The sequence below is a fragment of the Lipotes vexillifer genome, unplaced genomic scaffold (assembly GCF_000442215.2).
Source record: "Lipotes vexillifer unplaced genomic scaffold, Lipotes_vexillifer_v1.1 scaffold2019, whole genome shotgun sequence".
NCBI classification, from domain to species: domain Eukaryota; kingdom Metazoa; phylum Chordata; class Mammalia; order Artiodactyla; family Lipotidae; genus Lipotes; species Lipotes vexillifer.
The window spans coordinates 176,550-188,396 of record NW_006795869.1 but is presented as its reverse complement, the minus strand read 5'-3'; the positions used below and the strand labels follow the sequence as shown (position 1 = coordinate 188,396).

General features: G+C 56.3%; 1 protein-coding gene across 1 annotated transcript in view; it reads left to right on the top strand.

The window, feature by feature from the left end:
- The first annotated feature begins 1,262 nt into the window (after nt 1-1,262).
- Nucleotides 1,263-11,847, top strand: part of ARAP3 (ArfGAP with RhoGAP domain, ankyrin repeat and PH domain 3) — a 22,399-nt gene continuing 11,814 nt past the window's right edge. The window contains exons 1-15 of the mRNA XM_007467940.1: nt 1,263-2,146; nt 2,258-2,319; nt 2,425-2,536; nt 6,050-6,250; nt 6,400-6,469; nt 6,739-6,859; nt 6,949-7,133; nt 7,215-7,321; nt 7,554-7,753; nt 7,852-7,937; nt 8,100-8,282; nt 8,369-8,504; nt 9,121-9,237; nt 9,679-9,826; nt 9,934-10,036. Of these exons, the coding sequence (XP_007468002.1) occupies nt 1,620-2,146; nt 2,258-2,319; nt 2,425-2,536; nt 6,050-6,250; nt 6,400-6,469; nt 6,739-6,859; nt 6,949-7,133; nt 7,215-7,321; nt 7,554-7,753; nt 7,852-7,937; nt 8,100-8,282; nt 8,369-8,504; nt 9,121-9,237; nt 9,679-9,826; nt 9,934-10,036 (2,358 nt within the window). The 5' untranslated portion in view covers nt 1,263-1,619. The remainder of the gene's footprint in view (nt 2,147-2,257; nt 2,320-2,424; nt 2,537-6,049; nt 6,251-6,399; nt 6,470-6,738; nt 6,860-6,948; nt 7,134-7,214; nt 7,322-7,553; nt 7,754-7,851; nt 7,938-8,099; nt 8,283-8,368; nt 8,505-9,120; nt 9,238-9,678; nt 9,827-9,933; nt 10,037-11,847) is intronic.

The window sequence follows — 11,847 nt, the reverse complement described above, 5'->3', positions numbered from 1 at the left end:
CAGACTCCTCCCCATCACCTCCTCGAGAGCGTTCGTGGGATCCCCGGCCCGGCCCGCGCCGGGGGCCCACCCCTCTCCCCCTCCCCGCAGCCACCGCCCCTCCCTCGGGTTGCCGGCCTCTGCCCCCTCCCTCCTTGCCTCCTCCCTCGTCGTAGCCGGAGCTGCTCCGCGCGGCCTGGCCCGCCCCCGCACTCCTGCCCCGCGCACCTCCTAGTTCCCAGTCCCATGCCCTCGAGTCGGGCCTGAGTCACTGGGAAACTGGACTCTGAGTCAGGGTGGGAGGCGCAGCACCCCGGCCCTAGCTTGGGGAGGGGCTCGGCCACAGAGAGGCAGAGAGGCCAGAGCTGATGCTGGGGCGAGAGGGAGTCCTGGCCAGAACCCCGCAGGAGAGAAACTGGGAGAGAGCCGTCAGGGCAGAGGCAGAGACAGAAACCTAGAGCCAATTTCATGTGGCCAGAGACACAGATGAAACGGAAGATCTAGTTAAAATTGAAGACGGAGGCAGGGAGAGGCTTAATGACAGAGAGCAAAACAAGGAGAGGGACCGAGATGGATTTAGAGGTAGAGATGGCGATGGAGATGGAGTGGGGTAGGGACAGGGACAGGGTAGAGATAAAACTCAGGGAGACAGAATCCAAGGTAGGTCTAGGCAGTAGAGCAGGGTCAGGGTCAGGCTGGTGGAATGGGACAGAGCCTCAGAGACCTGAGTCCAAAGGCATGAGCAGGGCGAAGGAAGACTTGGAGAAAGCAGAGGTAGGGGGATGTCGTTTCACATTGTGAGTTCCTGCAGAGTGGGTGCTCCTGTTTGCACACACATATGTGAGAAGATGCTGCAGAGTGAAGACCCTGGTGTACCCCTGGTCCCTCATCTCTCTGACTCAGTTCTCTGCCCCATCCTCACTCCCCAAGTGGCCTCTGCTCAGATGTTGGTACTGCTTAGAGCTCTCTGGGCAGCCTGACCAAGGGAGGCAGGATGTGGGGGCAGCCAGTGCCAGAGGGACAGGAAGGAAGTCTTGAGCAGAGACAATAGGTGGAAGGGGAGGGGGAACTGGGAACGTCCAGGATTAGGATGGCCCGAGCCTGTACCTCAGCTCTGGAAACCAGTGGGAGTGGGATCTGCATCTCCCCTCTCCTCTTGTGCCACAGCTGCCCTATCCCCACTCTGTGCCACAGCAGGATTAGGGCACATCATGGGCCCTTCCTCCCCACCATCCCCCCTTCACCCTGCAGGGGCAGGGTTCTGGCCTCTTGTCCCAGACTTACTTAGTTGAACGTGCAGTAATGCAGAGGCAGAGCTTTGACCCAGACACAGGGTGGGCAGGAGCTAAGGGACCAACACTGCCATCGATAAGCCAACTTGTTGTGAGCCCTGGGCAAGCCTCTTCCCCTCCCTGGGCCTCAGTTTCCTCATCTGCAAATGAAGGGGTTCACCTGCAATGAGAAAGCATGTTCTGGGATGGCTCTGCCCCAGGATTACAGGCCTCTGGTCATTCTTCTTTGGAGGAAGACTGGAGTCTGGTACCCCTGTCCAGGCCTCAGACTTTGGCACAGGGAGGGGGAATCTCAGCCTGAGCCCTCCCTTCACCCTGCCCCTCCCCCCAGCAATGGCCTGAGCCCCCATGGCTGCCCCTCAGGACCTGGACATCGCTGTGTGGCTGGCCACGGTGCACCTGGAGCAGTATGCAGACGTGTTCCGGCGGCATGGCCTGGCTACAGCGGGTGCAGCCCAGGGCCTGGGCCACGAGGAGCTGAGGCAATTGGGCATCAACGCCACAGGGCATCGGAAACGCATTCTGCGCCTGTTGCAGGCGGGCACGGCAGAGGGCTCCCCGGATCCCCAACTGGAAAGTGCCATGGAGCCATCGCCCAGCCCAGCCCCCCAAGCGCAGCCCCCCAAGCCTGTGCCTAAGCCCAGGACAGTATTTGGTGGGCTCAGTGGCCCCACCACCGCCCAGAGGCCTGGGTTGAGTCCAGCTCTCTGGAGACCAGAAGCATCCAAGAGCCCAGAGCCCAGCCCGAGGTCCCCTCCTGTCCCTCAGAGGTCCTCCTCTGAGCAGCCTTCAGCCTTGAATACTATGGAGATGATGCCCAATGCCATCTACTTCGGCTTGGACTTAAGAGGCGGGGCACAGACAGCTCAGGACATGTGAGTGGAGTTGGCTCCCTGGGGATCCCATGCTGGGGGCAGGGAGGAACAGGGCATGAGGGCTTGTCCTTCCTTCTCTTTCCTTTAATGACACTAGACCTTTCCCCTAAGGGCCCCAGACAGCTCCCAGACAACTGCCCCAACTCCTGCCCTCAGGCCCACAACGGGCACAGGTAGGTGGGTTATCATGGGTTGGGGGAAGAGGGGCAGTGCCCTTCAGGACCTCAGACACTCTCACCTGACCTCTTCCCTGTCTCCCCTTTTTTTCCTCCTGCCAGTGCACATCATGGACCCTGGTTGCCTGTACTATGGTGTCCAGCCTGTGGGGGTCCCAGGGGTCCCCGACAGAAGAGAAGGCAGAGTTATCTGTCAGGAAAGGGCTGAACACAGGTGAGTGGTCCATAGCATGATGATGGCAGGAAGAGGGGCAGCTTGAGGAGCGGTTGAGCTGGTGGTGGCCATGTTTCCCGTTTTTTGTCAAATGTGCATTGAGTGTCTACTGTGTGCCAGCCGGGTTCTTGAGGTACAGGATGAATATGACAGACCCAGTCCCCTCTTAGGGAGCTTGTGACTCAGTGGGGACAGACAGGAAATAAAACAGGTAGACAAAGAAATGGATGTATAATTTAAAATAGGGAGAAGTGCCTTTCATTCCTTCATTTAACTATCTTTATTGAGCACCTACTGAATGCCGGATATCGTTGTAGATACTTGGGATAGATCAGAAATCCCTGCCCTTGTGGGGAGATAGTTAATTAACAACAGATATAATAAATGAGCTACACCATATGTTAAAAGGTGATAAGTGCCATGGAAAAAATCGAACCGGGTAGGAGGGCTGGGATGGAGTGAGGGGGGAGTGGACTGCAGTTTTTCATTAAGAGTTGCCATTATTAAGAGGATGACATTCAAGCCAAAAGTTGAAGGAGGGGACGGAGTTAGCCCTCTTCTAGGAGAAGAGTGTTGCAGGCGGGAAGAGTGGCCAGAATAGAGGCTTTAAGGAGGCCAGTTGCCCACGGGGATCTAGGAGTGATGACAGAGTCGGCTGGGCTGGGGCAGAGTAGGGCAGGGTGGGAAGAGTTGGGGGAGACGCTGCCGTCAGAGCTGTAAAAGGAGCCAGATGGGTAGGACCTTGTAGGGACTTGCTTTTACTCTAAGTGAAATGGGAAGGCGGAAGGTTTGTTTTTTTTTGCGGTACGCGGGCCTCTTGCTGTTGTGGCCTCACCCGTGGCGGAGCACAGGCTCCAGACGCGCAGGCTCAGCGGCCATGGCTCACGGGCCCAGCCGCTCCGCGGCATGTGGGATCTTCCTGGACCTGGGCACGAACCCGTGTCCCATGCATCGGCAGGTGGACTCTCAACCACTGCGCCACCAGGGAAGCCCCGGAAGGGTTTTGACTTACATTTTAAGCATCCCTCTGGTTGCTGTGTTGGGCATGGTCTGTAGGGGGCAAAAGCAGAAGCAGAAAGACTAGTTAGGAGGTTCTTGCAGTGATCTAGGTGAGACATCTCAGGCTAGCGTGATGGGAGTGGAGATGGTGAGAAGTGGTTGGTTTGGGTTGTGTTTTGAAGGTGAACCGTCCTGGTAAATTGAGGTGTGAGAGAAAAGAGCAGTCAAGAATGACTTCAGGGGTTTCGGTCTGAGCCTGCACTGTCCGTTGTGGTGGCCAGTATCCAAGCGTGGTTGCTGAATGCATGAAACGTGGCTAGTCTGGTGTGAGCTGTGCTGTAACTATGAAACAACCACATTTCAAAGATTTAGTTCCACAGCACTGTTCTGAGCAGCTGGAAGTCCCTCGAGTTGCCATGGTCGTAGATGGGGAAGCCTGGGCATAAAGCAGAGGTAGGTGGGGGGCAGATTAGGAGTTCAGTTTTAGATATGTTGAATTTGAGGTGTGTACTATACAACCAAGAAGAGGTGGCAGATAGGCCACTGGATACACAAGTCTGGAGTTTGGGGAAGAGGTCCGAGCTGCAGATCCAGATTTGTGAGCTGTCAGCATTTAGATGGGTATATGTAGCTGTGAGTGAGTGTTGATAGAGCAGAGAACCAAGCACACTTCCGTATCAAGAGGTTTGGGAGAAGAACAATCAGCAAAACAGGCTGAAAAGAAATGGTTAGTGAAGCAGAGGGAAAATCAGGAGGAGTTGATGCCACAGGAGCTAAGTGAAGAAAATGTACAAGGAGGAGGGAGAGGTCAGCTATGTCAGATGCTGCTGAGAGGTTGGGTAAGTTGAGGGCTGAGAATTGACCTCTGGAACTGGCAACGTGGAGGTCACTCGGGACCTTGACAAGTGCTGAGGGTGAAAGCTTGATCAGAGTGGGCTCGAGAGAGAACGGAAGGGGAGGAGTTGCAAATGTGAAGACAATATTTTTTGAGGAGTTTTTCTGCAAAGAAGAGCAGAGAGTTGGAGTGGTTACTGAGAGTAGAGGTGGAGTCAAGAAGGGGGTTTTGATAGCATAGAATGCTACGTATGTTCATAGGTGAATAGGGATGACCTGGTAGAGAGGGAAAACTAGCTGATGTAGGGGAGAGAAAAGGGAGAAAGTCTGGAGTGATGTCGTTGTGTAGGTGGGGGTACTAGGATCAAGTGCTCAGAGGACGGACCGGCTTTAGACAGGGCTATTGATTCCAGTACCAGGAGGAAGGCAGTGTGTGTGTGAAATGGGGCAGATGAGGTGCTGGGAGACTGCGGGGGTTCTCGTCTGATTGCTTCAGTTTCTCAGTGGAGTAGGAAACAAATGGGGTAGAGGTTCTCAACCTCAGCTGCATTACATCCTGGGGAATTTTTTTATTTTTTATTTTTTTACCGGTATACGGGCCTCTCACTGTTGTGGCCCTTCTCATTGCGGAGCACAGGCTCCGGACGCGCAGGTTCAGCGGCCATGGCTCACGGACCCAGCCGCTCCGCGGCACGTGGGACCTTCCCGGACCGGGGCACGAACCCGTGTCCCCTGCATCGGCAGGCGGACTCGCAACCACTGCGCCACCAGGGAAGCCCCCTGGGGCACTTTTAAAACAACAGGTGCCTGGGCCTCATTCCCAGAGACTCAAATTTAAGTGTCTGGTGTGGGGCTCATATACAGGTGTTTTTAAGTTTCCTGGGTGATTCTGTGCAGCTGAGGTAATGAACCACTGGAAAGCGATAGAGAATAAGAGAGGACTTTCTGAGAAGGAACACTTGAAGGATGAGAAGAAGTAGCCCACGGAAGCGTGCTCTAGGCAGAGGGAACACCATGTGCAAAGGCTCCGAACTGGGGAAGAGAATGTGGCTGGACTGTAGTAAGCAAGGTGAGGGCGGTACAGGGTGAGGTCAGGGGAGTTGCCACGGGTCTCACTGTACAAAGCCTTGCAGCCCCTGGTAAGGAATTTCGATTTATCCTAAGTGCAAATGGGAAGTCATTGTAGAGGTTCATGCTGGTGAGTGAAATGCTCTCATGTGCATTCTTAAAAGAGCACTGGTGTCAGTGGGAGAACGGATGTTTGGTGGGAGGGTGCGAGTGGGAGCAGGTGACCAGTTAGGCGATTCCCTTCACCTCGGTGAGAACTGATGGAAGCTTGGTGCCGGGAGAGAAAGGCAAGAACTTTCTGGAGCAAGAACCAGTTAGGCTTATTGATGAGGTATGGGCAACTGTGGCAGAAAGCCATCTACTCAGCCCTTCCCCAAATTTTCTGCCAAGTAATCGTAATGGCAGAGGCGAAGGACTGAAATTTTTCAAATGCAAAGTCCAAGTGTGCTCGGGGAAGAAGCTCCGTGCTAGTGTTTTGGGTTCTCAACCTCCCTGTTCCCCTGTTTGAAAAGCAGATCCAGTACCTGCCGGGCATTCCACTAGGCGCTGAGGGTGGGGCTGTCCAGGGAACTGGGTCTAATGTGTGTCCCTCTCTGTCTTGGCCCCCACAAGGCTCAGCAGGCAGGATCTGGAGGCACGAGAGGACGCTGGCTATGCCAGCCTTGAGCTGCCGGGGGATTCCACCCTCTCACTGCCCGCCCTGGACACGGAGACCAACGATGACCTCATTTCACCCTATGCCAGCTTCTCCTCCACGGCAGACCGCCCCACGCCCCTGCTCAGTGGCTGGCTAGACAAGCTCTCCCCTCAGGGGTGGGGCTGCTGGGAAGGGAAGGGGAGGGGGGCGCGGGAGGCTGCGTGGTGGTGGTGGTGGAGGTCAGGTCCCAAGTGCTCCCAGCTCCTAGGACGCCCCGGGATGCAGCTTCCACCACTTACTGATCTCGGCCCCTGCCTTCCCCCAGAAACTACGTCTTCCAGAGGCGCTTCGTGCAGTTCAATGGGAGGAGTCTGATGTACTTTGGCAGTGATAAGGTAGGTCCGGGAGATGCTACATGGGGCCTGGGGAAAGGGAGAGGGAGAGGGAGGGCTGAGGGAGGCTCAGGATTGGAAGGCCAGTCCCCCCTGGTGGGGAGGCAGGTACCGCATGACTGGTGTCAGCATCTCAAGGAGCTAGGTTAGCAGCTGTACCCCACTGCTTGCGGAATGAGTGCTGATCTCATTAAAAGCTGGCACTGGCCGCCCCGGGGTCAGCGCACGTGGCTGAGTTCCTGTCCCCATGGGCCAATGGTCTGCCCCTCCAGGACCCCTTCCCCAAGGGTGTGATCCCTCTGACAGCCATCGAGATGACCCGCAGCAGCAAGGACAACAAGTTCCAGGTCGTCACCGGCCAGAGGGTGTTCGTGTTCCGCACAGAGAGCGAGGGTGAGGGCCAGGGCCTCCCGGGCCAGGGCAGGGCTGGGGAGGCCAGGTGAGCACACAGCCGGCTGACCCTCTTCCCCGTCCCCCGCCAGCTCAGCGGGACACGTGGTGCTCCACGGTGCAATCCTGCTTGAAGGAGCAGCGCCTCCTGGGCCACCCCCGGTCCCCGCAGCCACCCCGACCCCTTCGCACGGGCATGCTGGAGCTGCGTGGGCACAAGGCCAAGGTGTTTGCTGCGTTGAGCCCCGGAGAGCTGGCCCTGTACAAGAGTGAGCAGGTGAGGAGGGCCGGGCTGGGGCCGAGGGGCCTGACCTATAGCCCATTCTGGCCTCACTGTGCCTGCCCCCGACCCTGCCAGGCCTTCTCTCTGGGCATCGGGATCTGCTTCATTGAACTGCAAGGCTGCAGTGTCCGGGAGACCAAGAGTCGCAGCTTCGACCTGCTCACACCGCATCGCTGCTTCAGGTGGGGCCCAGACTGGCAGGAGGCAAGGCTCGGGGAGAGAACATTGGTGGAGGTACAGGGGTGCAGAGGACCCGGGACCTCCTCAGTAGGATTCAGTGCGCGTGCACTGACGGGAGGCCAGTGAACAGGGTCAAGGATGTCAGGAGGGTCTGGGCTGGCCCACACATGGCCAGGGGGATGGAACAGGTCGGGGGGTGTGTCCATGCCCACGGACTGGCTGTCCACCCCTCAGCTTCACAGCCGAGTCTGGGGGCGCTCGGCAGAGCTGGGCGGCCGCTCTTCAGGAAGCAGTAACCGAGACCCTGTCTGACTACGAGGTGGCTGAGAAGATCTGGTCCAATCGGGCAAACCGGCACTGTGCGGACTGTGAGGCCTCCCGCCCGGACTGGGCCGCTGTCAACCTGGGGGTGGTCATCTGCAAGCAGTGCGCAGGTGAGGGCTGGAGCCTGTAGCTGAAATGGGGAGAAGGAGGGAGTTGGGGGCAGGAGGGCTCAGGGTACCCCTGCCACATGCCCTTCACACCCTAACAGGTCAGCACCGGGCCCTGGGTTCTGGGATCTCCAAGGTGCAGAGCCTGAAGCTGGACACAAGTGTCTGGAGTAATGAGATAGTGCAGGTGAGGAGTCTGAAGAGGAAGAAAGTTTGTGTGGAGGGCCGGGGTTGCGGATGGAAGGAGAGCATATGCAGAAGAGGCCTTGGGTCCTGCTTGGGGCAGGATTGGAATGTCTGGGGCCTCTTGAGTTCCTGTCACTTGCCTCTGCCCCTTGTCATCCTACAGTTGTTCATTGTCCTGGGAAATGATCGTGCCAACCGCTTCTGGGCAGGAGCGCTACCCCCAGGTGAAGGGCTGCATCCAGATACCACCCCTGGCCCTCGGGGAGAGTTCATCTCCCGGAAGTACCGGCTAGGTCTCTTCCGGAAACCCCACCCTCAGTATCCAGATCATAGCCAGCTTCTCCAGGTAGGAGGGAGGGCCGGGACTGATGGGGAGGGGGGAAAGCAGTCTTCTGAGTTGAAATGCCTAAACTTGCAGTGTTCTCCCTGTAGGCACTATGTGCAGCTGTGGCAGGACCCAACCTGCTAAAGAACATGACCCAGCTCCTCTGTGTTGAGGCTTTTGAGGGAGAGGAGCCCTGGTCCCCTCCAGCCCTCGATGGCAGCTTCCCTGGTCTCCTGCCTGCAGGTAATCCCCACAAATGCCTCCTCTCTCTCCCTGCAAGAACTCTCAGCCCCGACCTGAGCCTTGGTTCTTCCGGGGAGCGGGGGGAGGGGCAATTACCTCTCACCCAGCCCATCACAATGGTCCAGCCTGGGCAGTTTCCCAACCCTCCAGGTCCTCCAGGTCCTATTTCTTGATGTTATGAAATGACCACTGTCTGGAATGGATCTGGAGGTTTGAGATGTTAGTGCTGGCCTACCCCTGGCCTACCCCCAGTAGGCCGGGTCCCACCTCCCCAGGGGTAGTCTGATCATAGAAATGGTCATGTTATAGAGGCTGGTCTCCAGTAGTCGTGCCAAAGGGGCCAAGACACTTACAGGATGGCCCATGCTCTGAGGCCTCCACCCAGAGCTGACTTGTGGTGGGGACAGACAGTGGGCAAGGCCTGGCTTAGAAGCCTCATCACTCCCTGCCACCCTCTTTTCTAATCTAGGTGGTGAGACATCCCCACTGGGCTCTACTTGGCCATGCTGCCAATGGAGTTGGGTCCCACTGTCTTGCTTGATTCAATCCCTTCCCAAGGAGGTCAGGCCGTCCCATTACACTGGCTTGACCTGACCACTTCTCCTTCCCCTTGCAGACCCCTCCCCTGGCGTGTACAATGAGGTGGTGGTGCCTGCCACTTACAGCGGCTTCCTGTACTGTGGTCCCATTAGCAACAAAGCTGGACCGCCACCCCCTCGCAGGGGCCGAGATGGTGAGGAGGGAGCCAGGGGATGCGAGGAGGTGGGCAGAAACCAGGATGGGCACGGGTGTTCCACAGAGGGACAGGGAGGAGAGGACGGGGATGGGACATGCCTTGGAGTGGGCTGGGTGCCGGGAGTCAGAGAGGGACCGTGGCAGGTGGCAGCATTGGCTGATGGTTGAGAGGCTGTGCTTTGAAGTCCGACTGTGGAGGTCAAATCCCAACTCTGCTACTTTCTACCCATGTGACTTGGGCAAGCTACTCAAATTCTGAGCCTCAGTTTCTCCTTCTGCAAAACAGGAGTGAATGTAAAACCCACTTCATAGAGCCGTGAAGGTTACATGAGATCATACACAGGCAGAGGGCTTGGCATAGAATAAATATCTGGTAAATGGGAATTCTGACAGTGGGGACAGAGGTCAGCCACCTGCTGACCATCAGTTTCCTTCTTAGCTCCCCCCCGACTGTGGTGCGTGCTGGGTGCGGCTCTGGAAATGTTTGTGTCGGAAAGCAGCCCTGAACCCCTCAACCTCATCCAGCCCCAAGATGTCGTATGTCTGGGTGTGAACCCCCCACCCACTGACCCAGGTGACCTCGACAGGTAACACCCGCCATGTTCCCTGAACTCCCCTTTTCCCTTCCTGAGCCTGAGCCTGCCAGCCCCCTCACTCACCCCCATTCTCCTCCCGGACCTCATCTTCTCTCCAGGTTCCCCTTTTCCTTTGAGCTCGTCCTCACTGGGGGGAGGATCCAGCATTTTGGCACAGATGGAGCTGACAGTCTGGAGGCCTGGACCAGCGCCGTGGGCAAGGTGAGATAGCCGAGACCCCCTCCCTGACAGCTCATGATTTCCCTGTCCCCGCCTGCCCCCATCCTGTCCTCTCTTATTCCTACAGCCACTCCTACCCCTTCCACTAACAGCTAAGGTTGACTGAGCGCTTATTCTGTACCAGGCCCTGTGTTAAACGCTGCCCACTCAATGTCTCAGTTAAATTTCACAACAACCCTCAGAGGTAAGGATTATTAATACTTCACACCTAAAGAACTCAGAGGTTATAAAGTCACATGGTCAAGGTCACAGAGCTAGGAGGCAGCAGAGCACAGGACGAAAATCAGGCCTCTGTCTCCAAAGCTCATGGGCCAAACCTCACTGTGCTAGGCCTCTTCCCACAGAGAGGCTGCCTCTGACTCCCACTCCCTTCCCCCAACCCTCAGATCTTCAAGTCCACAGGCAAAGCTGCTTTCATCTGTTCCACCTTCTCCATTCCCAGGCAAGCCACTGTCTCTCCACCCTGCATCCCCTCTGTGGCATTAAAAGTTCAGGCACGAGAGTCAGCTATCCTGGGACTTGAGTCCTCCAACTCTCACGTGTGAGCTCTTCCATATGAGTAGAGTGGGGTAAAGGCCCCACCCCCTAGCGTTGAGGATTAAGTGACGCGCGAGGCCTGCGCTGCCCAGCTCGCAGCAAGCCCTCCACCTGTGGGTGTAGAGGCAGTAATGGCGATGATGAGGACAATCGCTCCCATCCTTAAACAGCTTTTCCCCCAGCCCTGCTCCACCTTCAGCTCACCATCCTGGCGCCCTCCTGACAGCTCCTTAGAAAGTTGTGTGCTCTGGCAGCCTGCAGTTCCTCCTTAACCCCTTGTGGCTGCCCCCCTCTGCCATACTCTTCTGAGCTGCTACCCTGCAGGTGGTTGGTGACCTGCCCTTGGTAAAGTCCAAGGGCCTCCTTCTGGCCTCACCAGGTCGTCTCTGCATCTCACACTCCTCTGTGGGAAATGCTCCCCTGCTTTGGCTTCTGACCCCACTCTCCTGGTTTGCCTGTAACTCCTCACACCAAGAAGTTATCTCCATATCCCCTAAGGGCTCTGTCATGGCCCTCCCAGCCAGGTCCAGGTCTCTTCGTATTATCTACTCTCCAAAACACTAGCCCATCCTTTACGGCAGTGCTACCCCAAGTGTGGTCTGTTAACCCATCCTGGCCCAGGGACTCTGTTATGGCCCATGACAGCTTAAGTACAGGGCTTGAGTCAGCATTTAGAGTCTTTCATAGCAATTTGACAGAGAGATTTTATGTGTGCAATCTAATTTTAAAAATTGGCGGCTTATTTTGTATGTCTCTTCTCATTTCATTTTTCTAGTAATTCATTTTGTTGCTTTTTAATGAAAGTGTTGGTTAGTGACAGATTGGAAAATTTTTTTAAAACTCCCTGTTCCTTCACCGCAAGTAGCTTGAGAAGCACTGCTTTGAGATTCACCTCGAATAGTCCTTTCTCCATGAAGCCTCTGCCCAGCCCCAAGAGGGTGGGACTTCCCGGGGCCTCGTGACTCTTCGGTTACAGGATGTAGCTACCCATTCTGTCTTCCCCTACATCCCAATTAAGGGCATAAGGCTGCCTGCCACACAGGGATCTTCTCTGGGTTGACTGGAGCAAATCAAATTGAATTGCATTTCTTTCTTGTTTTTCTCCATCCATCTCCTGTCTCCTTCACCGGTCTTTCCTTCACTCTCTCCCCATCCCTTTCATTCCTCTGTTTCCTTGGCTTTCTCTCCATGTTTTTCTCTGCCTTTCCCTATCCCTCTCACTCTTACTTCTCTCCCCAACTCCTTGTCTCTTTCCC